Raw genomic sequence first — 26,044 nt, forward strand, 5'->3', positions numbered from 1 at the left:
TGTCTATGGGGTGAGCAAGGAAGAGACCATTCTCCCCCTTGGGGGTGTGCCGGGGGTCTAGGAGAGACCATTCTCCCCCTTCGGGGGTGTACAGGGGATGTCCCAGTGGGTCTGGGAGAAACCATTGCGTGGTGGTGGTGGGGTATCCATGGGGCTGGGAGACACCATTCCTTACATGGGGGGGGGTCAGTAGGGTGGGGGACAAACTATTCCCTATGGGACAGGGGGGTATTCATGGGGCGCCCCACCCCCCCAACAAGAACCAGACCCCAGCCCCCCCCGCCCCCCAAAGAGCCCCCAGTCCCCCCAAAACCACTCTGCACCCTCTGTACAGCCGTTTATTGCGGGCGGGGGGCTCTGCTCGCTCGGGGCCGGGGGGCAGCAGCCAGGGGGGGCCGCCAGCACCCGGGGGTCCCATCCCCGGCTCCTCCATCACCGGCAGCCGGGGGGGGCACGAGGCCCGCGGGGAGGGGGCGGCCGGGGGTCTCCGGGGGTCCCGGCGTGCCCCGGCACGGCCCGGCACGGCGCGGCACAGGGCGCACGGCAGGCGAAGCGCAGGCAGCGGGCGGGGGGCAGCCGGGGGGCACGGGCGAAGCTGCGGGGGCCGGGAGGGCCGGGCGGGGCCGGTGCCCGGTGCCCGGTGCCAGCTAACTGGTGCCCAGCGGGAAGGTGGGCGAGTGGCGCTCGGTGCCGATGGGACGCGAGGGAACCTCGGCGAAACCCACGTGTCGCCGCTCTGGGGATGGAAAGGCGGGGTTAGCAGCGTGGTGGCACCGGGGACAGCGGGGATGGCGGGGGGACAGCCCCCCACGTACCCCCGGTGCCGCCGTCCTGCTCCTGGCCCGGCTCGTCCTCGTCGCCCTCCGCTCCCTCGGGGTCCTCGGGAATCTCGGACACCGTCAGCGACTTCAGGTCCTCCTCGCGCTCGTCGATGCCACCGGCGAAGGAAACCTTCTGCCCGCCTGCGGGGACCGACCCGCACGGTGGCCCCGGGGACACGCAGCGGGAGGCGACCCCGCTGAGGGGCGGAGGGGACGCGGCACCGAGCCCCAGTGCCCGCCCGGTGTCCCCGGGAGAGTGAGCAGCCACGTCCCCTCGCTGTCCGTGTGTCCCCACCATCCTCATCCTCCTGCCATCCCTGTGCCGCTGTCCCCATCCTCCTGATGTGTCCCCACCATCCTCAGCCCTCCACCATCCTGTCCCCTCGCTGTCCCTGTGTGTCCCCACCATCCCAATCCTCCCGCCACCCCCCTATCCTTGTCCCCACCATCCCCATCCTCCTGCCACCCCTGTCCTGCTGTCCCCATCCTCCTGCCACCCCCCTATCCTTGTCCCCCATCCCTCCACCACCCCGTCCCCTCGCTGTCCCCATCCTCCTGTCTCTCCGCCATCACCTCCACTGTGTCTGTCTGTCCTCCTGCCATCCCTCTGCCGTCCCACTGTCCCCCCGTCACCCGCCCTCCCGCCACCTCTGTCCCCCTCCCACCCCATCTGTGCGCTCCCCCGTCCCCATCCCGTTACCTTTTCGCTTGTGCGCCTTCAGCCCGGCGGGGAAGTAGCTGCGCTCGGCTCTGCCCTGGCTCCCCGGGGCTGCCCGGGCGGGGGTCGATGAGGCCGGGGCACGGCGAGGCACGCGCGGCCCCGGGGAGGCACCGGGACACGGCCGGGGCCGCGTCAGACAGCGGCCGGGGGTCCGGCTGGCGTCACCAGCCCCGCGGGGGACGGGGACACGTGGGCAGCAAGGACAGCGTCGCAGGCAGCCCGTGTGCCAGCCCCGGCCCCATCCCCGCGGGCTACAGGGGATGGAGACCCCCGTCCCCACCTTCCTGTGTCCCCCAGGCCCCAGCAATGCTGTCCCCACGTATTCCGGGCTCTGTGTCCCCGTGTCCCCACATCCCCGTGGCTCTGGCACCCCTGTGGCTGTGTCCCCACGGCCTCCCTGTCCCCTGGGCTCTGGCAGGGCCATGTCCCCATCCTGCAGATTCCAGCAGCCCCATCACCACATCCCTTGGGCTCCAGAATCCCCTCCCCACATCCCTGTGTCCCCCAAGGCTCCAGAATCCCCCTCCCTATGTCCCCATGTCCCCAAGGCTCTGACATCCGTGTCCCCACATCCTTTGGGCTCCAGAATCCCCTCCCCACATCCCTGTGTCCCCAAGGCTCTGGCACCAACACCCCCACATCCCTTGGGCTCCAGAATCCGTGTCCCCGTGTCCCCAAGGCTCTGACATCCGTGTCCCCACAACCCCTGGGCTCCAGAATCCCTGTCCCCATGTCCCTGTGTCCCCCAAGCTCTGGCATCCGTGTCCCCACATCCTTTGGGCTCCAGAATTCCCTCCCCACATCCCTGTGTCCCCAAGACAGTGGCATCCCTGTCCCCACATCCCTTGGGCTCCAGAATTCCCTCCCCATGTCCCTGTGTCCCCCTAGGCTGTGACATCCATGTCCCCCCATCCTTTGGGCTCCAGAATCCCCCTCCCCACGTCCCTGTGTCCCCTGAGCTCCAGAACCCCCTCCCCATGTCCCCGTGTCCCCCATACTGTGGCATCCACGTCCCCACACCCCCTGGGCTCCAGAGCCCCCTCCCCGTGTCCCCCTGTCCCCTCACCAGACTCGAGGGCACTGTCGGGGTCACAGCCATCATCGGGCTCCCCGTCGGAGCTGTCCCCCCCGCCCATGCCGCTCTCCAGGTGGGACTGCACGATGCGCTGCACGGCTGGGGACACGCGGGTGTCACCGGGAGCACCGGGACGAGCCCCGGGCTGTCCCCGCAGCCCCCGCCGTGCCCCCGGTGTCCCCGCGGGCGGTACCTTTGAGCGAGGGCGGGGTGTAGGCACACGGGTTGGTCCTCTTTGGTTTGAGCAGGCAGCCCTCGCCCGAGCGCTGCAGGGGGAGAGGCGTCGGGATGGGGGGGACCCCGTGTCCCCCACGGGGGTCACCGCGGCCCCCGGAGAGCCGGGAACCCCCCCGGTGAGGTGGGGGCTGCGATGGGGGTCTCATGATGGGGATGACACCCACCCCATCCCCAGCAATGAGGACCCTGCTGAGGGGATGTGGCACAGGGGACATCATGATGGGACCCTGCCTTGGGGACCTTGCATTGGGGATGGGGTACTGGGGACACCGTCCTGAGGACCCCTCTGTGGGGACCCTGATCCTATGTTGGGGACCCCCATGATGGGGACACTGCCATGAGGATGTGGCATTGGGGTCCCCAGGATGGGGACACTGCCATGAGCATGTGGCATTGGGGTCCCCACTGTGGAGACATTGCCATGAGCCTGTGGCATTGGGGTCCCCACTGTGGAGACATTTCCATGAGGATGTGGCATTGGGGTCCCCACGATGGGGACATTGCCATGAGGATGTGGCATTGGGGTCCCCACTGTGGAGACATTTCCATGAGGATGTGGCATTGGGGTCCCCACGATGGGGACATTGCCATGAGGATGTGGCATTGGGGTCCCCACGATGGGGACATTTCCTTGGGGCCGTGGTTTTGGGCTGCCCCCAATGGTGACCCCGTTATGGACACCTCGTGTTTGGGGATGTGGCACTGGGGACACGGCGCTGGGGACACTGGGGGGGTGACCCCGCCACGGTCACGCGCTGCTTTGCACAAACTGCCCAGCCTGGCTCGGCTCCATGTCCCCATCCCGTGTCCCCGTCCCGGTGCTGGCGCCGTGTGCCCGTGCCGGGAAGGAGCCGATAAGCTCCGGGCGCTGGGGCTGGGCCCCGATAACGCCCCCGGGGGACACGGGACAGGGAGAGCGGGGCTCTCTCGGGGCTCTCTCGGGGCTCTCTCGGGGCTCTCTCAGGGCTCCCGGCGCTCACTCACCTGGTAGGGCAGGTTCTCGTCCTCTGGGTCAGCAGCGCCGGGGAGAGAAAGGTGAGCAGGACACGGGCACCCGGCGGGGCCATGCCCACCCCCGGACCCCCTCCAGGGGTTCCCCGCCACCCCCTTCCTTATGTGACACCGCGTCCCCTCCTTGCCGGACATCCCATTCCACAGGTGACACTACATCCCATGTCCCCTCCCTGCCACCGTGTGCCATCCCAGACACCACGACAGACACCATGTCCCATTCCAGATACCATGACAGACACCATGTCCCATCCCTGCCACCGTGTGCCATCCCAGACACCCTGACAGACACCGTGTCCCATCCCCGCCACCGTGTCCTGTCCCGGACACCCTGACAGACACCATGTCCCGTCCCTGCCACCGTGTCCCATCCCAGACACCCTGACAGACACCGTGTCCCATCCCCGCCACCGTGTCCCATCCCAGACACCCTGACAGACACCGTGTCCCGTCCCTGCCACCGTGTCCCGTCCCAGACACCACGACAGACACCGTGTCCCATCCCTGCCACCGTCCCCCGCCCCGTGTCCCGGCCCGGCCCCGCTCACCTGGGGACGAGTGTTCGGAGAGCTGGAAGAGCATGGCGGGCGTGGGCCTCCGCCGGCGGATCTGGGGCACAGCAGGGTGTCACCGGCTGGGGACGCCCCGGGTCCCCTGTGCCCTGCCCTGTGCCCCAGGGACACGTGTGTGCACGTGTGTGAGCGTGTGTGAGCGCCTGTGGGTGCAGGGCCACCAACCCACCCGGCACGGGGTCCCCGGGGTGTCCCCAGTGCGTCCCAGCCCCACGAGAGCCTCAGGCCAGCTCGTCCGGGGGGCTCCGGGTCCAGCGTGTGCTGGGAATGTCCCCTCGGATCAGGGACAACCGGCGGGGGTGGCTGCACTGACTCCCGACGTGTCCTGTCCCCTTCACCCCATCCCTGTCCTCTGTCTCATCCCTATCCTGCTCTCCTGTGCCATCCCTGTCCCTGTCCCTGTCCCCCTGGCACAACTCTCCGTGTGCGGGGACCTTGGAGCTCTCTCGTCCTGTCCCCGTCCCTTTCTGTGTCCCCCACGCAGTCCCGTCCGGTCTGTGCCTCCCGTCCCCCTTGTCCTGCTCTGCCGGTCCCATCCTCTGCCTGTTGTCCCCTCTGTCCCTTCCGATCTCCCCCCGGATCCATCCCCTCCCTCCCTCTGTCCCCTCCCACCTCCCCCTTGTCCCATCCCCTCTGTTCCCTCCGATCCCCCTTGTCCTCCTGCTCAGGATCCCGGTCCCATCCTGACCCTCCTGTCCCCTCCGATCCCCCTTTGTCCCATCCCCTCTGTCCCTTCCATCCCCTGCCTTGTCCCTCCTGTCCCCTCTGATCCCCCTCGTCCTGCTCTCCCGGTCCCCATCCCGTCCCTCCTGTCCCCTCCGATCCCCCTTGTCCTGTCCCTCCTGTCCCCTCCGATCCCCCTTGTCCCATCCCTGCCTTGTCCCCTCCGATCCCCCTTGTCCCATCCCTGCCTTGTCCCCTCCGATCCCCCTTCTCCTGCTCTCCCGGTCCCTTCCCGTCCCTCCCGTCCGCTTCAATCCCCTTTTGTCCCATCCCCTCCCTCCTGTTCCACTCTGTCCCCATCCCGTCCCCGCTGTCCCCGGGGCTCTCCGTGTCCCCCTCCCGTCCCGCGCGGTCATTCCGAGGGTCCCTCCTCGCCCCGGGGTCACCGGCAGCGCTTTGCCCCGGCGGGCAGGGGGGACCCCCGGGCTCCCCTCTCCCTTCTCCCCGCTCCCCTCTCCCCCTCACCATCTCCACGGCGCGGGGGTCCAGGTTGCTGGGGGGGGCGGGCACCGAGAACTGGATCTTCTTGCGCTCCTTGGGGTCCATGGCCTTGGCCGGGAGTCACCGGAGCCGGTGGGGAGGGGTGGGGGGGGTCTCTGGCACCGGTACCGAGCGGAGTTCCGTGGCACCCGAGGCTCGGTACGGCGAGGAATGAGAGTGGCGGGAGGTGGGGAAGGCAGAGCCGGTGAGGAGGAGGAGGAGGAGGAGGAAGGAGAGGGAGGGAGGACACGTCTTCCTACCAGGAGCTGAATTATTCATCCCCCCCTCCCCGGGCAGGGGGGCTGAGGCCGCGGTAATGAGCCCTTGGGGAGCCCCCCAGGGGGTTCAGCCAACCTGGGGGGGGTCCTTAACCCCTTCCCTGCCACGGGGGACCCCACCTGCGGTTGCCGGTCGCGTTGGGTGGCTCCGTGTGTGTCCCTGTCCCTTGAGTCTCCCCAGAGGTGGGGGGACAGGGGGCAGGGGACAGAAGGACAGCTGCTCCCAGCCCTGTGTGGGCAGCGGCAAAATTGCCCCCACCCGGCTGCTCTGTGCCACACGGGACAGGGCCACCGCTCTGGAGGGGACACCCGTGGGGACATGGGATTCCCAAACATCCCATCCCCTGTGTGCCGGGGGTCCCCCCACCCCCAGCTGCAGCCCCCGGCATTTTGGGGGTGCGGGGGCTGCGTCTTCACCCGCGGCTGTGCCCACCTGCCTTGGCTCTTGCCCAGTTTTTGGAGATTTTCCCCATAGAAAATCCCAGGGGACACAAAAATGTTCCCCATGGGGAAGGGGGGGATTCAACCCCCAGGGCACCAGAGCTGCCAGGAAGGGGTCGGGGGACACCGAGGGCACCTCTCCCGTCCCCAGCCCGGAGGTCCCCATGCAGGGGGGGACAGCCGGAGCGGTGGCTCGTCCCCTCCTGGGATGTCCCGGGGCGGTGTCGATGGAAGCCGCCTCTGAGCAGGAACGAGGAAGGGGGAGCTGGGAACTGGCTCCGTCCCCCGGATCTCCCGGTGCTCCAACGGCTGCGGGTGGCCCTGGGCCAGCAGCCACCGCTCCAGCAAAATATTTACCCGAGTGGCACCGAGCCATGGACCAGCCTCCCGCCCGCCCGGCACCACGCGGCAAAACACGGCACAGCCCGGCCCCGAGTGACAAATTGTGGCTCTGGGTGGCAAATCCTGGCTCTAGGTGGCAAATCTCTGCTCTGAGTGGCAAAGGCCAGCTTTAGGTGACAAAGTCCAGCTCTGGGAGATCTGCGTGGCAAATCTTGGCCCTGGGTGACAAAGCCGGGCTCTGGGTGACAAAACCTGGCTCTGGGTGATGAAACCTGGCTCTGGGTGACAAACTTGTGCTTGTGGCACAGCGCAGTGACCACATGGATGGGGACAAACCAGGGACAGGCGCCAGCAAAGCCCAGTGTCCTCGTGGAGACCAAAATCTGGGGACAGTGTGAGGGGTCCCTCTGCCACCCTGGCTGTGCCAGGTGTCCCCGTGCCAGGCTCTGCGCACCGTCCCCATCCCGGGACCCGGAGTCGTTATGGCAACAGGTTCCCGGGCTCCATCCCGCTGCTGTTCCCGCTTCTCCCACCCACGAAGACGCCGTGTGAGGGGGTGGCCGGGCCCCCTCCCCTCCCTGCGCTGCGGCAGCGCCGGCACCCGCAGCCCCCCGGGATCGGCAGGCGCCGCCCGCGCCCGCGCCCACGCAGCGTCACCCGCGGGTGGCACCTGCAGGGGAGGGGGGGCCCAGGAACACGGGGGGCACCTTCCAGGCACACGTGTGGCACACATGGCCCCGCTCCTCGTCGCCGGGACAGGCACGCCGTGGGCACCCAGCCCGTGCCCGTGCCCGTGCCGCGGTGCCGCGGGGGCTGCAGCTCCGCGCAGCAGCGAATCCTCCCGCGGAGAGAGTAAAAATAGCAGCAGGGTGAGGGAAGAAGCGCTCGCCCCCCGGCAGCGGGCACCGGAGAGGAGCCTGAGCCCAGCGCGGAGCCCTGGGCACGGACGGAGGGTGTGGGGACGGACCGACGTGGGGAGGGGACAAGATGGGGACAGAGCGTCGTGGTGGGGAAAGGGGGGGCGTCGTGGGGACAGGGTGCCACGGGGACACGGTGGGCTGGGGGTGGAACAGCACGGGGACACGGCGGGCTGGGGGTGGAGCATCGTGGCCAGCAGGGTCCCATGGGGACGAAGAGCCCCAGGGATGGGCCATGGTGGGGACAGGATGTGCTGGGGATGGGCCATGGTGGGGACAGTGTCCCATGGGGACAAAGAGCCCCAGGGATGGGCCATGGTGGGCACAGGGTGTGCTGGGGATGGAGCATGGTGGGGACAGTGTCCTGTGAGGAGGAAGTGTCCCAAGGATGCAGCGTGGTGGGGACAGGGTGTGCTGGGGATGGGCCATGGTGGGGACAGGATGGGCTGCGGATGTAGCGTGGTGGGGACAGTGTCCCATGGGGACAAAGAGCCCCAGGGATGGGCCACGGTGGGGACAGGATGTGCTGGGATGGGCCATGGTGGGGACAGTGTCCCAAGAGGATTAAGTGTCCCAAGGCTGGAGCATTGTGGGGACAGGGTGTGCTGGGGACAGTGTGGCGCTGATGGGGCACATCAGGGACAGGGTACCACGGGGACAGGACATGGTAGGGACAGGGCCTTGCGGGGACACCGCATCGTGGGGACAATCGCTCTGTCCAAGGGTGAGTGCCGGGGGGGCGGGGCCTGTGCTCGGAGGGGGCGTGGCCGCAGGATGGGCGGGGGTCGGCTCGGGGGTGCCGGGACCCCCCCCCTCAGTGCCCTTCACCCCGGTGTCCCCCTCCGTGTCCCTCCCCGCTCTCCCGGGTGTCCCCTCCCAGCTCGGCCTGAGCTGAGCCCCCCGAGCCCCCCCTGCACCCCAAGACCCCCCCGTGGGTGCAGCCGCCCCCAGGAGCTGCAGCGGGGGCGGCGGCTGGGGGCCGGTGCTCCCCTGGGTGCCGGGAGTGGGAACACGCGTGGGAGCGGAGCACGCGTGGGAGCCCGAGGGGGCGGCGGGAGGGGGGGGGCGCAGGGGCTTAACCCCTTCACTGCTGGGAACCCCCCCAGAGACCACCCTGGGGGGCTGCAGAGGCGGGAAGGGGGTCTGGGAGGGACGTCCCCTAAATGGGGGCTCATGGGGGGGCAGGGGAAGGGGCACCCCCTGCCCTGCTCAGGGACACTGGGGAGTGCGATGGGGAAACTGAGGCAGGACTGGGGGGGTGCAATCCCATATTTTTAGCATGATGTGGGGTGGTCTGCAACCCCCTACCCCCAAAAAATGCGGGGACACGAGGAGGGGCCGTGTCCCCGCATTCCCGGCAGGATGGGGGGACATTGTGTCCCCACACCTGGCAGCACAGGGGTGGCCGTGTCCCCGCATTGTGTCCCCAAAGCTGGCAGCACAGGGGCGGCCGTGTCCCCACATTGTGTCCCCAAAGCTGGCAGCACAGGGGTGGCCGTGTCCCCACACCTGGCAGCACAGGGGCGGCCGTGTCCCCGCATTGTGTCCCCACACCTGGCCGTGTCCCCAGCTCACCGAGGAGGGGTCACAGCCCTGAACCCCCCAACAGGGCGGGCAGGGGGCTGCACCCCCGGGCTGTGCCGGCTCCTTGGTGCCCTCCCCGGCGCCGTGTGCCCGCCGGCGGCACGCGGTGGCAGATGTCACCGCCGACGCTGGCATGGCCGGGCTGGCACGGCCACCCGGGGCTGGCACGGCCGCGTGGGCTGGGCAGCGGCTCAAGGGTTTTGGCACGGGGTGGCCGGAGCGGAGCCGCGGCTGGAGCCGCCCTGGTCGGCCCGTGCCAAGCCTCACATCCACCCCACGGGGTGGCACCGGGGGCTGTGGGGGCACTGGAGGGTCCTGGGGCACCCACCCAAGCGGGGGCTGTGATGTTTGGGGGGTTCATGCACGCAGAGCCCGGTGCCAGGGTGTGCCCGGCCCCGGGAGGGGCTGAACGGGTAAAACCTGGAGGGGGAACTTAATGGGGAAAGCCGGGGTAGGATAAAGGGGGAACGTGGGGAGGGACAGATCTGGGGGGTCCAGGTAAGGGGTGCAGTGGTGAGGCAGCCCGGGGGTCTCCTCTGCCCGGGGGACACCACGTGCCTCAGTTTACCCACCTGTAGCACGTGTCCTCTAGAGCCCCAAGCCCCTCCCACCCCATTCCCTGCGGAGGTGGGGCCCCAAAAGGATCCAAAAACTCCTCCTGGTGCCCCACAGAGCCTCAAGGTGGGGGCTCCCAGCCCCGCTACCCCCCCAGCCCATCGCTGACCCCCCCTCCGGGAGGGGGTCCCGGCCGCCAGCACAGCCCAGTTTGCTGCCTCCATTCCCAGAAGAAAGAATAAAGTTAAAACATCTGTTAATTTATAAACCAATTTAACCATGACTGGTTAATAAATAGCTTCCAGCTGGCACCCCCACCCCGCGCCGGGCAAGGGGGGGCCAGGGGGGCACAGCCGGGCTCGCCACTCTCCCGCAGCCCCCCCCGGGGTCATTGTCACTTGTTCCCCTGGGGGTGTGGGGGTGTCCCCGGGGGTTTAACGGGGAGAGCCCGGTGCCGGCGGGGAGGGGACACGGGCACGGTGCCTGGCACGGGGGGGGCACAGGGGAGAGCGTGGTGCCCACGGGGGGGCTCTGGTCGTGCAGGGGGGGGGTCGGGGCTGCGGGGACACGGTGAGGGGGGGTTGGGTAGGGGAGGAGGGAGCAGGGAAGGAGGAGCCTGGGGAGGGGGGTGTGGATGATGCGCGTGTGCCGGGGATGGGCACGTGTGTGTTGGTGTGTGTGTGTCTGTGTTGTGCACATCTGCACGTGTGTGCCAGGCGTGTTCATGCGTGTGTGCCAGGGCTGTGCCACCCACAGTGCCCCCACACCCCGTCTCTGCTGTCCCCACGTGTCCCCGTGGAGCTGCACAAGGATCCAGGATGGGAAAGGGCCCTGCCCTGGCATTGTGGGGTGCCCGTTGCTGCCCCCCACCCCCTCTCTGGGGGCTGTGGGTGGAGGTGCCAGGCCGTGAGCCCCTCGCCCCGACACGTGTCACAATAGTAATGTAATTTGTCCCTTAACAATGGGCAGCTTGAGGTTTATATTTAATTACACCGCTCGCACCAACCTGAACTCACCCTTATTCATCAATAATGCATGGGTTTGTGTTTATCGCTGCTTAATTAATCTGTGCTTACCACAATTAAAGGCTCGCAAAATCCCCCAAGGTGGCAGCGGGGAGCGGCTGCGCCGGGCTGGCGCGGTGCTGGCACTGCCAGCCTGGTCCTGGTGCCAACGTGGTCACCCTGGCAGCACGGTCACAGCACTGGCGTGGTGGCAGTGCCACAGCGGTCACAGGGCCACAGTGGTCGCTGTGGCAGCGCGGTCACCGTGCTGGCATGTGGTGGCATGTGGTCACTGTGCCAGTGGGGTCACGGTGGTGGTGCTGGCACGATCATGGTGCCAGTGTGGTCACAGTGCCAGTGAGGTCACAGTGCCAGTGTGGTCACAATCCCAGTGATGTCACAATGCCTGTCTAGTGGCAGTGCCACCATTCAGGAATGGTCATAGAGCCAATATGGTCACAGTGCCTCTCTGGTGGCAGTGCTGGTGTAGTCACAGTGCCACTGTGGTCACAGTGCCTCTCTGGTGGCAGTGCCACCATCCAGGCATGGTCACAGTGCCAATATGGTCACAGTGCCTCTCTGGTGGCAGTGCTGGTGAGGTCACAGTGCCACTGTTGTCACAATCCCAGTGATGTCACAGTGCCTGTCTGGTGGCAATGCCAGTATGGTCACAGTGCCACTGCGGTCACAGTGCTTGTCTGGTGGCAGTGCTGGTGTGGTCACAGTGCCAGTGTGGTCACAGTGCCTCTCTGGTGGCAGTGCCACCATCCAGTGTCACCATGCCGGTGTGGCACCGGTGGCCAGTGAGATCCACCCCAGCTGCCAGGCAGGGTGACCCCCCCGGCACCCCCATCCTTGGGTGCCAGGAGGGCTGAGGGCAGAACCCCACAGCCAGCAGCAGGGTACCCCCAACCTCTCCTCCCTGCCTCAGTTTCCCTACAAGGAAACCACCAACAGCACCACATCCATCTCCCCCTCACATCCCCCCATTCCTCCTCCCCGGTGCTTTTCCCCAATTTCGCTTTCCCCCAATTTCACTTTACTCCAATTTTGCTTTTCCCCGATTTCGCCTTTCCCTGCCCACTCTGCCCTCCCCGGTGCCCTCTCTGTGCCAGGGCCGGGGGGGATTGTGCCCCCCACGCCGTGCCAGGCCAGCTCTGTGCCTTTAAGCACGGTGGCACGGCTGTCCCGGATCAGCCGGAGCGCCTATTAAATTTTTATGCGAAGTGTAAATGGGCCAGGTCTCCAGCTTCCCGCTCCCTCCGAATGATTTATTACTCGCAAATACCACAGAACTAATTAGTATAGTAATTAATTAATACGAATTTGCATATTTGCATGTGCAATTAGTGCAGTGGAGTGATTACTCTGAAAATGAGAAGTTGGGCCTGTCAGATGGGAGTGTGAACTGGAGTGGAAAAGCCTCGTGAAAACGATCCCGGGCGGCGGCGGCGGCGGCACCGGGCACGAGGCGGCGGCGCCGGGCGGGCGGCGGCACCGGCGAGGCCCGGGGGGGGCAGCGTTGGGGGGCTCAGCCCTCGGGACACCCCCTTTCCCCCCATCCCATCCCATCCCTGAACCGTGGGGACCGCTCCATCCCTCGGCCATCTCCATGGCGACTGGCTGTGCCAGGCGCGTCGCCATGGCAACGGGCCGGGCCACGCAGCCTCGCCATGGCGACTGTCGTCATCGCGCTCTGTCGCCATGGAGACCCTCCCCATCTCCCCAAATCCGCTCCCCGACAGGGCCCCCCCACACACCTCGGCCTTGGGGTGGGGGGGCTGCCCCTCCCAAAAGCAGCCGGGAGGGGGGGTGGGGGTCCCCCGGTGTCCCCAGGGATTGGGGGGAGCACCCCGGGGTGCCCCACACTGGGGGGGGCAGCTGAGCTCTGTGACAGCAGCGCTGAGCTGGAGCTGCCCCCAGGGGATGTGACCCGAGACCCCCCCAGGGTGGGGCTTGGCACCCCCAGCCCCACAGCTCCGAGCCCAGCCCTTTGTCCCTGGTGCCACCCTGGTGTCCCTTCAGCTGTGCCCACCCCTCTGGCTGAGGCCTGACACGCTCAGAGCACTCCCAGGCTGCCTGGTTTTGGGGGGCAGGCAAGGGAGATGGGGGTGATGGAGGGGGCCGTGGCCATGGGCAGCCCCCAGCACCCCCGTGTGCCCCCAGCACCGGGCCCTGGCAGCCCCCAAAACAGGCCCAGGCTGCTGCCACCTGCCAGGGGGGCTGGGGACGCTGCCAGCAGCGCCCACTCAGCTGTGCCCACTCTGGTGGCACCGCCAGTGTGGGCACAGTGGGCACGGAGAGGCTGCTGTGGGCACTCCTGCAGCCCGGTGATGTCACAGGCCAGCTGTGATGTCATCGGCTTTTGTGACATCACCAGGGTGGCCTTGTTATCTCAACAGCAGCTGGGTTGGGGTCCCTTGTGCCAGCCCCCCGCTGTCCCCAAAGGACTCCTGACCTCAGCAGGGGTGAACACACCAGGGGACAAAGAGTGTGGGGCAGGGGGGATAAATCCTCAGTGTCCCCACCCTGTGATCATCTGTCCCCAGCTCCCTGTGGAGCCGCAGTTTCCCACCGGGCAATTCCCAGGTGTCAACTTCCTAATTAACAACGTGTGGCTTAAAAAGCACCTGGCAGGTCCCTGGTGTGTGTGTGACTGTGGGGGACAGCCTGGGGACAGGCTGGGGAGAGGCTGGGGACACAGGTGGGGGATATGAGCAGGAATTTGGATGCCCTGGGAGCAGTGGGTGAAGCAGCCACACCACAGCCCCCGGGCTGCCACAGCTCCTCCTCATCCTCCTCTGGAGCAGATGAAGGAGTTCCCCAAACCCTCCTGATGCCAGCCCAGCCAGAGCTCCCCTCTGTTCCCTCAGCTCCCTCCTCCCATGACCCTGCACAGTCACCACTGCAGGGACATTTGGGGACACAGGGACGGGCAGGGCACCACCCACCCCTCCCCATCCCCCCGCAGCCGGGGCCCCGCTCACCCTCGGCCCGGAACCTGCCCAGGTTTGGCTCCTCCGAGGGTGGAGCTGCTCCAGGGACCCGGGACAAGGACGGGGACGGTGATGGGGACAGGGATGTGCTCAGCTCTTGCTCTCCTCCCCTCAGTGACATTCCCGCCGCGCCTTAGCGCATCCATCTCTCCCCAGCCTTCACCTCCCAGAAATATTGCAGTGCGGAGCCGGCTCCATCTGGCAGCGGCCCCCGCCTCCCCCCCGCCACCGCTCGCGGGGAGATGCCGGAGCCGGATCCATCGCCCGGGCCTCGCTGAGGGCCAGCAGGGACCCTAGCGGTGACAGGGGACAGCTGGCATGACCCCCGTGCCACACCGGGAGGGGACAGCGTGGCCTGGCCCGCGGTGACATCGGCGCGCCGGGGCTGTGAACTCGCCCCGGGCGGGTCCCCCGGAGCCACCCGGGCCCAGCTGGATCCCAGCCGTGTCCCGGCACCACCCAGCACCCGGCTGTGCCGGGGCCGACCTGCCCGTGTCCCCTCCCCGCGGCTCGTGTCCCCTGAGCCATTGCCGGGTCCCCCCCTGCAGCCAGCGCTTCCTGCAGGAGGGAGGGAAGGGACGTGGAGGGTGGAATTTGGGCGAGGAAAGGGCTCCGTGTCTCAGCCAAACTCCTCAGTGTGTGCCTGCCTGGCACCGAGGCTGCAAAACCGGGGTCATGGTCACCACCAGGGAGCAGAGGTGGCAGCTCAGGGACAGCCAGCCCCGGGGGCACTGGGCCATCCCTCCACACCCAAAAGGCAGCACCAGCCCCGCCCCTGCTCCCCAAACTGTGCCTGGCCCCGGGTTCAGCTCGGCCTCAGCTGCCCCTGCTGCACACACAGCCCCAAATCCTGTGGGGTGGATCCTGCTCAGCCAGGCCTGTGCTGTGCTGCCACATCCCTGCTCACCTCTGCGGGTGAAACCCCTTCCCAAAGTCACCCAAGGGCCAGGATGGGGCTGGCCCTGCCACCACAGGCCATGGTGGAGGGGACAGCACGGGGACAGTGCTGGGATGCCACTCCTGCCCCTCCCTGTGGCACAGTCCTGGCACTGCCCGCTGCACCCACCGAGGCAGAGCTTTGGGTTTTCATCTCCCTGCTCCCCTTTCATCTCCTCTCCCCGTTTCATGTCTCCACTTTCTTCTCCCTCCAAGCACTGCGCATGCTGATGAGCCCACCCTGGCCCTCACCGGCTGCTAATGAGGCTGTAATGGGCACCCTGGGCCAGAGGTGTGTGCTTCATCCCTGTCCCCAACCCTGTCCCCATCCTTGTCCCCACCCTGGGCCAGAGGTGTGTGCCTCATCCCTGTCCCCAACCCTGTCTCCACACCTACCAGGGGTTTGTGCTCATCCCTGTCCCCATCCCTGTCTCCACACAGACCAGGGGTTTGTGCCTCATCCCTGTCCCCAACCCTGTCCCCATCCTTGTCCCCACACAGACCAGGGGCTTGTGCCTCATCCTTGTCCCCAACCCTGTCCCCATCCTTGTCCCCACATGGACCAGGGGTTTGTGCCTCATCCCTGTCCCCATCCTTGTCCCCACCCCGGCCACCTCGGTCACTCACCCTGTGGCCCCTCCTTGTCCCCATTTGTCGCCCACGGGCCGCAATTCTGATGCCAGGAACAGGGGCACTGATGGCTTCACTGCCCTGGCACCTGTGCTGTGCCCACCCTCCAAGGGCTGGGGACCATGGCAGGGCAGTGGGGACACACCCGGAGCTGGCTCTGCAGTGCCACAGGCTCCAGGTGAGGGCGGGCTCCCCGCAGGTCACCACCGGGGACGGCAGCGGCAGAGGGAGCCCATCGGTGCCGCGGGGAGGGGATGCCTTGTGCCAGGAGGATGCCCGGGACTCGGTGCCATGCCTGGCAGGGTGGGGTGGGCCTTGCCTCGCTGCAGGCCGGCCCCAGGTGCCATCTGCTGGGCCGCAGCCGTGAGTGACAATCAGAGGGCTCCTGCCGGGGGGACACTCGCCATACTGTGACACTGTCACATCCAGCCCTGGCACCTGCACCGGGGCAATGGGCACTGCTGATGGCCCTGGTGGCCGGGCATGGCCAGCCCTTTGTCTGGGTGTGGGCACTGCCAGCGCTGTCACCGTGTCCGCGTCACGGCCGTGCCACCCTCACCTGGCATGTGGCACCCAGCCCCTGTCCCCAGCCCTCAAGCCAGGCAGGTCCTGACCCCCGTGTTTGTGGGGACAGGGGAGATCCAGGGCATGGCACCGGGACACCGGGTGATGGGAGGTGGCTTTGGGGACACTGCGGCTCCGTGGCCCTGCCGGTGCCCACCAAAAGGGCAGCAGCGATTTCTGGGTGCCCAGTCACTGTGCTGGGGACAGATTTGGAGGCTGCAGGGTGGCACAGCAGTGAGGAGGTGCCCGGCAGACAAAGGCCTGGTTGGCAGCACCGTGGCACAGCCAGGCCTCGGCCACCAGCACCGTGGGGTTGGCACCCGTGGGGGCTCAGCCCTCGTGTGCATCAAGGAGGGTGTGAGCGTGCAAAGGGGACTGTGTGTGCCCAGAGGGTGCCAAGGCCGTGTGGGGCTGTGCCACAGGGTGGAGGGACCCTGGCGAGGCCGTGTGGCCGTGGGGACGCACCTGCAGCCCCGTGGCAGCAGCGGCGTGGCCAAACCGGGCACTGCCAGCACCTCTGCCGTGCCCAGCCCGTGCCAGGCCCTCGCCATCGCCTCTCGGCTGCCGGCTGAGGGTGGGGACGGAGCCGGCCGAGCCGCGGCGTTTTGCAGGAGCCGCAGATGCCAGCTCCCAGCGAGGGTCCCCGTGGCATCGCCCCCCTCACCCCAGCGCCCGCCTGTGCCCCTGCCACGCTCGGCCCGGCCGGGATGGCCGCTTTTCCCGCCGGCTCCATTGTTCCTCCCGGCCCCGCCATCGCCTGCATCTCGCCCGGGTCCCATTTTGCAGCGTGTAGGCAGAGCTGGAGATTTGGAAGAGGTTTTTTTTTTTTTTTTTTTCTCTTTTTTTTTTCCTTTTTTTTTTTTTTTTTTAGAGTACAGAGTGACAGATGGCGAGTCCTCCTTCCCCAGAGAGACAAATCTCCCTGAATGCAAGCGCATGTCAATCATTAGCTCTCATGTGATAGCTCTCGCGCATGACGTGCCAACCATATGGCACTGGCAGCAGAGCTGGTACCCCCTTTGCTGGGTAGAGATGCCACTCTCGCCTCCTTTTGGATAGAGGACTGCAGGAGGCTGGAGCACCTCAAGGAGCCGCGTCCCGCTCCCAGAAGATGCTGGGAACAATGAAATAAGAATTCCTGCGGTCCGCCCGAAGGTGAGTTATGTAAGAAGTGGAGGGTTGGGAGGGCAGCGGAGGAAACTTGAATGGAGAAAAGGCAACTTCCATGTTGATTTTGTTTCTCCGCCACGTCTCGCCCTTTTTTCCCCCCATCTTTCGTTCTCCCCCGGCCCTCGGTTCTCCCGCTCCCCGCGGGCCCCGCTGATGGGGTTTTTTTTCCTGCCCCCGCCGAAGTCCCCCCCAAGGGGGAATTCTTGGGGTTTCGCCTCCTCCGTTCCCTCCCCCAAGCCTGGGCGCGCCCGGGGCGCCGCGGTCCCGGTGGGACGGAGCGGGCAGCGGCGGCCGAGCGGCATCAACGAAATCAGCGCGGAGCCTCCGCGCCGCCGCCCCGGGGGGGCCCGACCTGGCGGAGCCGCCCCCCCGCTCCCCCCCAGCGCCCCCGGCCCTCGCCCCGGGCGGTGCCCCCGCCCCGGCCCCGCCGCGCCGCCCGGCCCCGGGGGCGCCCCCGGCAGCGCCGCCGCCCGCGGCCACCGCGCCCCCCCCGGGGGGGGCCCCGGCCGCCCCCGCCGCCCCCCGGTTGGTGCCGCCGCATTTTACGGGCCGCGCTCCGGCGGCCGCGGGGAGCCCCGGGGCGGGGAGGGGAAGGGCGGGCGCGGCTGACCGGGCCGGAGGGGGTACGGGGGGTACCTGGGGATGCGGGGAGGCGCGGCGGTGTCGTCTCTACCCCCCCCGGCCCCGGGAAGGCGGTGGCGGAGCCGCCACCGGGGCCGCTCCGCGCCCGCGGCGGGGAAAAGTTGGAGGCGTCAAAGAGGGACCGGCGACACCGGGCCCGGCCCTCGGGGCACCGGGGCGGGGGGGGGGCGGCACCGGGCGGGCCGGGAGCGGCGGGGGCGCGGGGGGTGTGCGGAGGAACGGGAGAGGGGCGCGGGCGGCGGCCGCGGGGACCCCGGCGGTGGGGCCGGCGGGGGTCGAGTCGGGGCGGAATCGCCGCACCCCGAGAGAGCCCCGGTGGCCCCGGGGTCGGGCAGCGGGGGCGGGGGGCGGCGGCGGGAGGCCCCGCGCCCAATTCGTTTTCGCCGGTCCCGGCGGGTGGGAGCGGAGCGGGGCGGGGAGGGGGCGGCGGGCGGCGGGGCCGCCGGTAACGCCTGGCTCTTTGCCCCCCGCTGCAGCCACCATGTTGACGCGACTTTTCAGCGAGCCCAGCCTGGTCCCCGAAGTCCCGAAATTCCCCGGTTGGGCCGAGGAGTGCGAGGAGGATGCCCGGAGCGAGAAGGAGGAGCGGGCGGGGAAGGGCTGCGCCCTCCCCGAGGAGCCGCCCGAGGGTTCGCTGGGAGAGAGCAAAGAGGAAGGGGAGCTAGGAGGGGACGAGGAGGAGGAGGAGGAGGAGGAGGAAGGCCTGGAGGAGGCGGAGGGCGAGCGGCCCAAGAAGCGCGGCCCCAAGAAGAGGAAGATGACGAAGGCGCGGCTGGAGCGGTCCAAGCTGCGGCGGCAGAAGGCGAACGCCCGGGAGAGGAACCGGATGCACGACCTGAACGCGGCCCTGGACAACCTGCGCAAGGTGGTTCCCTGCTACTCCAAAACCCAAAAACTCTCCAAAATCGAGACCCTCCGCTTGGCCAAGAACTACATCTGGGCTCTCTCCGAGATCCTGCGCTCGGGCAAGCGGCCCGACCTGGTCTCCTACGTGCAGACTCTGTGCAAGGGGCTGTCCCAGCCCACCACCAACCTGGTGGCCGGCTGCCTCCAGCTCAACTCCCGCAACTTCCTGACGGAGCAGGGCCAGGAGGGGGGTCGGTTCCACGGCCCCAACGCCGCCTCCTTCGCCGTGCACCCCTACCCTTACCCTTGCTCGCGGCTGGCCGCGGCGCCCTGCCCGCCCGCCGCCGGCCCCGGGCCGCACGGGCTGAGGACACACGGCTACTGCGCCTCCGCCTACGAGAGCCTCTACGGCAACACCTCCCCCGACTACAACAGCTCGGAGTACGACGGGGGGCTCAGCCCCCCGCTCTGCATCAACGGCAACTTCTCCCTCAAGCAGGACTCTTCATCCCCCGACCACGAGAAAAGCTACCACTACTCTATGCACTACTCGGCGCTGCCCGGCTCCCGCCCCGCCGCCCACAACTTGGTCTTCGGGTCGGCGGGGATGCGCGGGGGGGTCCACTCCGAGAACATCTTCCCCTACGACATGCACCTCCCGCACGAGCGGGGCCCCATGTACGAGGAGCTCAACGCCTTCTTCCACAACTGACCCCCCCCCCTCCCCTCCCCGGGACCCCCTCCCCATCGCCGAGGTGGCGGGGAGGGGGGGGAGACTCCCCCAAACCCCCCCACCCCACCCGCGGATCGGCCCCCGGGGCTCCGCCGTGGGCTTTGGTGCAATATGGGGACCCGGCCCCGGCGGCGGGTCCCCGCGCCCCGTGGGGACAAAGTGCTTTTTTGGGAGGAATTTCCCTTTTCCTTAATTTTTTTTATTCTGGTGGATTTCGTTATTTTTAAAATTTTCATTATTTATTTATTGCTACTTCTTTATTATTTAACGTAATTTATTTAGTTATTTTATTATGATCGCTGTCATCGCCGCTATTATTATAATAACTATTACAGCTATTATAACTATTATTATTATTATTATTATTATTATTATTATTATTATTATTATTATTATTATTATTATTATTATTATTATTTTCCAGGGGGAGACGCCCCGCACGGGCCGACCCCCCCCATCCAGCCCACCGAAACCCCCCCCCGCTACCCAGCACAACCCTCTGGGTCGAACCGCTTCGTTTCATTTTTAATTCGTTTGAATTAAATTTTATACATTTATTTTTTAATTTTTTTTTTTCCCCCCCACCTCCCACCCCCATTTTGGGCCGTTTCTCCCCCTCCCCAGCCCTGACCCCGACCCCCCCGGACCCCCCCGGCATTGGACACCCGCTGCCCCGGCCCGTGGGAGCGAGAGGAGCCCGCGCTCGGCGCGGAGCGAAACTTTCCGAAGCAATAAAGAGGCGCAGGGAGGAACGAACCCCAATTTCTATCTATGCAAGAGGCCCGGCCCGGCGGACGCTCCGAGATGCACTTTGCTTTGGGGGGGCCCCGGCCCCGCTCCCCGCCCCGGGAGCTCCTCGCAGCGCGTGTGTCAGGACGTTTTTTACCTGTTTTAAAAACTTGAAACGGAAAAAAAAAAAAAAGGAAAAAAAAAAAAAGGAAAAAAAAAAAAAGGAAAAAAAAAAAGGAAAAAAACAATGATAATAATTAAAAAAAAAAAAAAAAAAGACACCCCCCCCCCACTCTCCCCCACCTCCCCAGCGGAGCCGCCCCGGTTTTCCCGAGCTGGCGGAGCCGGGAAGCGCAGCCCGCAGCTATGCAAGCGGGGCTCCGGGGGGGCTGGCGGGGCTGCGCCCCCCTCGCGGCGCCCGGCCCGGGGGTCTCCGTCCCGGTTTGCCGCATTCCTTCAGCCGGGAGACGCCGGGAAGCCGATAATGCTTTTTTGAAAATTTTTTTTTTTTTTGGTTGGGTTTTTTTTGGTTTTTGGGATTTTTTTGTTGTTGTTTTTTTTTTTTGTCGGAACCTGCCCGCACCACCTTCGAGAAACCAGCATTTTTAAGAGACCAGGGAGGAGGAGGAGGAGGAGGATTTCTGAGAAATGTTTTGAAAACGAAAAAAAAAAAAAAAAAAAGGAAAAAAAAAAAGAAAAAATGGGGGGAAAAAAAGGAAAGAAAAAAAGTTATGGGAAAAAAAAAAAACTAAAACGGGGAAAAAACAAAAAAAAAAAAAAAAGGGAAAAAGAAACAAAAACCCACAAACCGTTGTAGCAAAGGGGACCCGCTGCCCGACACCAGAAGTGCTTTCGTGTTTCCGTTCCGTTTCATTTCGATTAATAAATATTTATGGCCAACGATATGCAAGACCCCCCCGCGCCGGGCGCCGATCCCGCTCCCCGGTCCCGGTTCCCGGTCCCCGTCCCCGCCGCCCGGACCCTGCTCGGCGGCGGCGGCGCGCGGGGCGCGGGGCCGGGGGCCCGGCCGTTCTGCATGCACCGGCCCCCTCCCCTCCCTGCCGGGGCCGCCCGCCCCCGGCCCCGCCGGACGCTCTCGCCGCCCGGTCCCGGCCCCGCCAGGACTCGTCGGCCGTGACGAGCCGCCGCCGGTGCGATCGCGGCCAGGCTGTAATTACCGAGCGTCCTTCGACGGCGATTAATAAATATTCAATGTTGACTCCGCCGCCTTCGCCGCTTTCCTTCCGCCCCGGGGGCACCGGGGGGCACCGGGCCGAGCCCCCCCCTCCCGCCCCCGGCGGTGCCAGCGCCGCTCCCGCCGCCCGAATGCGCGGCCCGCGGGGCGGCGGCGCTGATATAACGCGGCTCTGCCCCACGGGTGTCCCCCCCGGGACCGGGGAGGCGGTGTCCCCCCCTCACCAATAAACGCACCGGGATCCGGTGCGGCGGGCCCGGCTCGGTCCACCGGCGGTGACACCGCTGCGGTCCCCTGGGAGCGGGAGCTCGGGGCTCGGTGCCCGGGGCTGGCACCGGGCCGCGGTGCCGGTGGCCTCGGGAAGGCTGCGCGGCGGCGGCAGCCAAGGCCGGTTCCTCGGCGGCGGCCCCGGGATGCCGCTCGGCTCCCGGCGCGATGCCCGGGGCTGGTGCCGGTTCCCGGTGCTGCTTCCCGATGGAGCCTCGGCTCGGTGCCCGGTGCCAGCGCCGGTGCCAGCGCCGATGCTTGTGCCGGTTCCTGGCGCTGGCGCCCGTTGGAGCCCCGGAAGCTCCCGCGCCGGTTCAAGGAGCGGTGCCCATGGGAGCCCCGGGACCCCCGTGCGGTTCCGGTGCCCGCTGTCCGGTGCCGTGCCAGTGCCGGTACCGCTGCCCGGTGCCCGGTGGAGCCCTGGCAGAGCGGTGCCGGTGCCCGGAGCGGAGCTGTCCGCTGCGGCGGTGCTGAACGGGCGCTCGGGCTTCTTAACGGCCGTCGGTTCATTTACCGGCCGCACCACCGGGACTCACCGCCGCCCGACGGCCGCCGGCACCGGGCAGCGCCGGGCACTGGGCTCCCGGTCGTGGGGGCCTGTTCGCCCCGGGATCACCGAGCGCCGGGGCCACACAGGGGCTGCGGGGACGGAGGCACCGGTTTCCTCCCGGGATGGGTGTCCGGTACCCGCGCCCCGCAGCCCCGCGGCTTTTGGGGATAAACTGGGCCGGTTTAGGGTTGGCTGCAAACTGGGGCGGGATCCAGCGCGGCCCCGACGTGCTGGGCCCGGTCGCAGAGCCGCCGGTGTCGGGCCCGAGGCGGGGAACGGATCCACCACGGCCCCGCGAGCCCCGGCAGCGGCCCCCGAGCCTCCGGTCGGGCCCCGGTGTTCGCCGCTCTCCCCAGAGCCGCGGATCCTCTTCCGACGGCTCTGGCCCCAGCATCCTCCCGGGACTCGTTTCTCGGGGGAAAAAGCCCCGGAAGGACCCGGGGACAACCGATGGGGCCGGGCGGAGGCTCCGTGGGGCCGAGGCTGGCGATGTGCGGCCCTTCCGCCGCCGTCCGCAACCGGCGGCGCCGGGGCCGCGGCCGGAGCAGCGGCGGCGAAGGGCGGATGCCCCGCGGAGGGGAGGAGGGGGACGCGGGGCCGGGGGCGGCGGGGGGGCCGCCGACATCTGCTCCGGGGCCGGCTATGCCAGGGGGTGCCGGCCCCGGTGGCGGAGCTGCGCTTTCTCTTCAATTGTCGGGATTTTTGTTTCCCCGGTGCCCGCCCGAAAATGCGGGAACCGGCAAGGCCCGGCCCCGCAATGCGGCCCCGCACTCGCAGCACGGCCCCGGTGTAAAGCTCCGGAGAACGGCTCCGGTGCAAAGCTCCGGTGGAAGGTTTTGGTGCACGGTTCCCGTGAACGGTTTCGTTGCAAAGCTCCGGTGTCCGGCCTCGGTACGAGGTTCCGGTGCCCGGTGCTGGTGCCCGGCTCCGAAACACAGCCGCGGTTCACAGCCCCGGTGCCCGGCCCGGTTCACAGCCCCGGTGCCCGGCCCGGTTCACAGCCCCGGTGCCCAGCCCGGTTCACAGCCCCGGTGCCCGGTCCGGTGCCCGGCCCTTCCACCCGGCGGCTCCCGGGGAGGGCAGCGGGAGGTCGGGAGCCGCCGCCCCGCCGGGCTCTGCGAGCGTTTCGTGCCACCGATGGATCAAACCCACCTCGGGAGGGTTTGGGGGGTCCGGGGAGCTGCCGGGACCCCCGCGGCCGCCCGGGGCTCAGCGGAGCTCGGCCAGCACCGGGGGGACGCGGCGGTGGCAGCTGGCCCGGCCGCAGCCCCGCTATTTCAGAGCAGGATGAGATAGATGGGGGTGGGTGTCTCCCCCCCGCCTCAGCACCCCCGGTGCCCGCGGTGCCCCCGGTGCCCCCGGCCCGGCCCCTCTCCCGGCCCGGCGGAGCGCGGCGGGGGCGCGGGGCGAGCGCCAGCTCCGGGTCGCCGCTGCCACCGGCGAGTGCCAGCCGGGGGGGGGGGAGGAGGAGTCATTGCTTCAGTTTAAATTTCATGGCATCTGTTCATTATTATACAGTGCGGATTTTTATATGGACAGCTAAATTAAAGACAGATTTCTGCCAAAATTGCAGATACCATAAAAAACCGGAGGCTCCCGGCGCCCGGCGCTCGCCGCGCTGCGGAGGCGGCCCCGCTCCGGGGGCCGGGGGCTGCCCGGGGGTCGGGAGGGATGTGGGGCACAGGGAGGGATGTGGGGGTCAGGACGAGGGGGGCTGTCCCCGTTTTTGTGCCATGGGGAGCTCAGGACGCCGTCCCCCGTGGGGGAGCGGGGGGTCCCGGCGGTCCCCGGAGCCGCGGCCGGGGCGGGCCGGGCTGGCAGCGGTCCCCGCCGCCCCGGGGGCTGCAGAGCCGCCCCCTCCCCCGCCCGGTCTGCCAGGCTCCATCGCAGAGGAGTTAAAACAAGGACATCTGTGCCTGGAATCGCTGCGAAGCTCCGAACCTGCCAGCGCCTGCTGGCACCGGCCGCCGGCGGAGGCGGCTTCTCCGGAATGCGGCACCGCCGGCAGCTCCGCCCGGAGCCCCGGCCCGGCCCCGAGGGCTGCGGGGCCAGGAGGGCCTTGGCTCGGCCGGGCAGCGTCCCCACCTTTGTCTGCCCCCGTCGTGTCGGTCGCAGCCCCGAGGGGGTCGTGTTTCTCCGTCCCCATTCACCCCCTGCCCCACTGAGCCCTGTCCCCATCCCCACACTGGGTTCGGGGGTGGTGGGGGACAGCGAGGGGATGAGGAGAGGGTCCTGGCCTCCGGTGGGGCACGGGCAGAGCTGGGAGGGCACAGAGCAATGGTGGAACCAAGGGAAGGGCAGGGCAGGGGGCACCTGGGGGCCGGGGCTGTGGGAGCAGCCCGGGGTCTGCAGCCAGGGTTTGTGGGAAGGTGGGAACCTGCCCTCAGCCCTTCCTGGGCTTGATGGGGAGAAAATGGACAAAACCCCCAAGCAGCGGCAGAGCGGGAGGTTGGATCCAGCAGACACCAGGCCAGCTCTGGCTGGGAACACTGGAGAGCAGGTGGTGCCCACCTGAGCACCCCAGAGCAGCCCAGCCCCCTTCCCTTCCCTTCCCTTCCCTTCCCTTCCCTTCCCTTCCCTTCCCTTCCCTTCCCTTCCCTTCCCTTCCCTTCCCTTCCCTTCCCTTCCCTTCCCTTCCCTTCCCTTCCCTTCCCTTCCCTTCCCCATCCTGGGCTCCAGCCCATCCCCACAGCCCCTCTGGATCCCCGGCCAGGGGGTCCCACCCTGTCCCGGTGCCCCGGGGCCGGGGTCCCGCTCGCCGCTCCCGGTGGCAGCCGGTGCCTCATTTCATATGGGAAATGTCCATTTTGTTGCTACTTAAAAGCTGATTTACGGCGGCTGCATCCCAGCCCTGCCTTGGCCCGTGTTCCTCCCATAATCTGCCCATTTCTCTTGGCAGCTCTGGCTCACCAGAGTCTGTGCCGGGCTCCGGGAGCCCCCGGTCCCTTCCCGTGGTCCCCGGGCCCCGGCCACGCTCCCTGGTGCTGCTGGATCCTGCCTGCCTGGAGCACAGCCCGATGCCCTCCAGATGGCAGCGCCAACACCCCCAAAATGCCATTGCCGGGGCTGCAGGCATGGAGGGGACACGGCAGGGTTGGGGACAGCACACGGGTGGCTTCACATCGCGCTGGACCCCCCCTTCCATCCACCTGCACTCCAGCATGGACCCGGCAGGACAGACAGGGTGGGCACACCTGGGCACGGTGGCAGCAGCAGGGCCCGAGCCGAGCTCCTGCCCCCGGTGGTGAGCGCTGTCCCGGCTGTCCCACACGCTCCTAATTCAATTTTCCCCCATTAGGAATCTTTTTTGTTGTTGTTGTTAAATATAATTGAAAAGCACACCTTTGGAATCACCACATGAACCCGGCACGGCGTTATCAGGGTGATGAAAGCCCTGCCCAAGTTCCAGGGCGGGCAGGATTGTGCCGTAATCCCGGCAAAGCAAACAACTTCTGAGCAAAACTAATTACATTTAGAGCAGCTGTGATAATAATCCTAATTCAACCCCATTTGGTGCCTAAAATCCGGCGATCCGGCAGCGAAAGCCGGGCCCGGGGGGGTGGCTGCGGCCCAGCTCTGCCCTCCAGGTTGTCCTTTCACCACAGAGGTGACAAACCCGGGGATTTCTGGAGGAGCCACGGCATCGTGTGACCCCTCGTGGCTCCACGGGGACATCCCCGCCCTCGGCCACCAAACCCGCGCTGCCCATCACCCTGCGTGACCCCGTCACCCCTCCGGTGGCTGTGCCCCGGTGCCCGGGCGGTGGCACGGTGCCCAAACCCCCCCTGCTGTCCCCGGGGACGGGGGGATCGCAGCTGGCGCACGGAGCCGTAATGGCCACGGCTGGGCTGGCACGGCGGCCCCGCGCCTGCGGGCACACGGGCAGCAGCAGCAGCAGCTTGTGCTCCGTTTGTCCTTGACGAGTCCCCCGCGCTGCCACCCCGGCACAAAGCCCCCCGCCACCACCGCCACCGCCACCGCGACCCCCGGCTCCTCACGGGGGCGGCACCGGCAGCAGCTCCCCG

General features: G+C 67.5%; 2 protein-coding genes across 2 annotated transcripts; one reads left to right on the forward strand and one right to left on the reverse strand.

The window, feature by feature from the left end:
• Positions 1-324: 324 nt before the first annotated feature.
• Positions 325-6,164, reverse strand: PPP1R1B (protein phosphatase 1 regulatory inhibitor subunit 1B). Its single transcript, XM_054649826.2, has 8 exons — positions 5,626-6,164; positions 4,414-4,474; positions 3,839-3,861; positions 2,811-2,883; positions 2,609-2,716; positions 1,522-1,590; positions 816-962; positions 325-736 (listed from the first exon to the last, which is right to left on the reverse strand). Exons 1-8 carry the CDS (start codon positions 5,704-5,706, stop codon positions 648-650), a joined length of 651 nt encoding a protein of 216 aa, XP_054505801.1. The 5' UTR covers positions 5,707-6,164; the 3' UTR covers positions 325-647.
• A 10,666-nt stretch (positions 6,165-16,830) lies between these two features.
• On the forward strand, positions 16,831-21,226 carry NEUROD2 (neuronal differentiation 2). The gene is made up of 2 exons (XM_054649813.2): positions 16,831-17,042; positions 18,176-21,226. Exon 2 carries the CDS (start codon positions 18,181-18,183, stop codon positions 19,255-19,257), a length of 1,077 nt encoding a protein of 358 aa, XP_054505788.1. The 5' UTR covers positions 16,831-17,042; positions 18,176-18,180; the 3' UTR covers positions 19,258-21,226.
• Positions 21,227-26,044: the final 4,818 nt, after the last annotated feature.

The sequence above is a fragment of the Agelaius phoeniceus genome, chromosome 26 (assembly GCF_051311805.1).
Source record: "Agelaius phoeniceus isolate bAgePho1 chromosome 26, bAgePho1.hap1, whole genome shotgun sequence".
Classification (NCBI taxonomy): Eukaryota; Metazoa; Chordata; class Aves; order Passeriformes; family Icteridae; genus Agelaius; species Agelaius phoeniceus.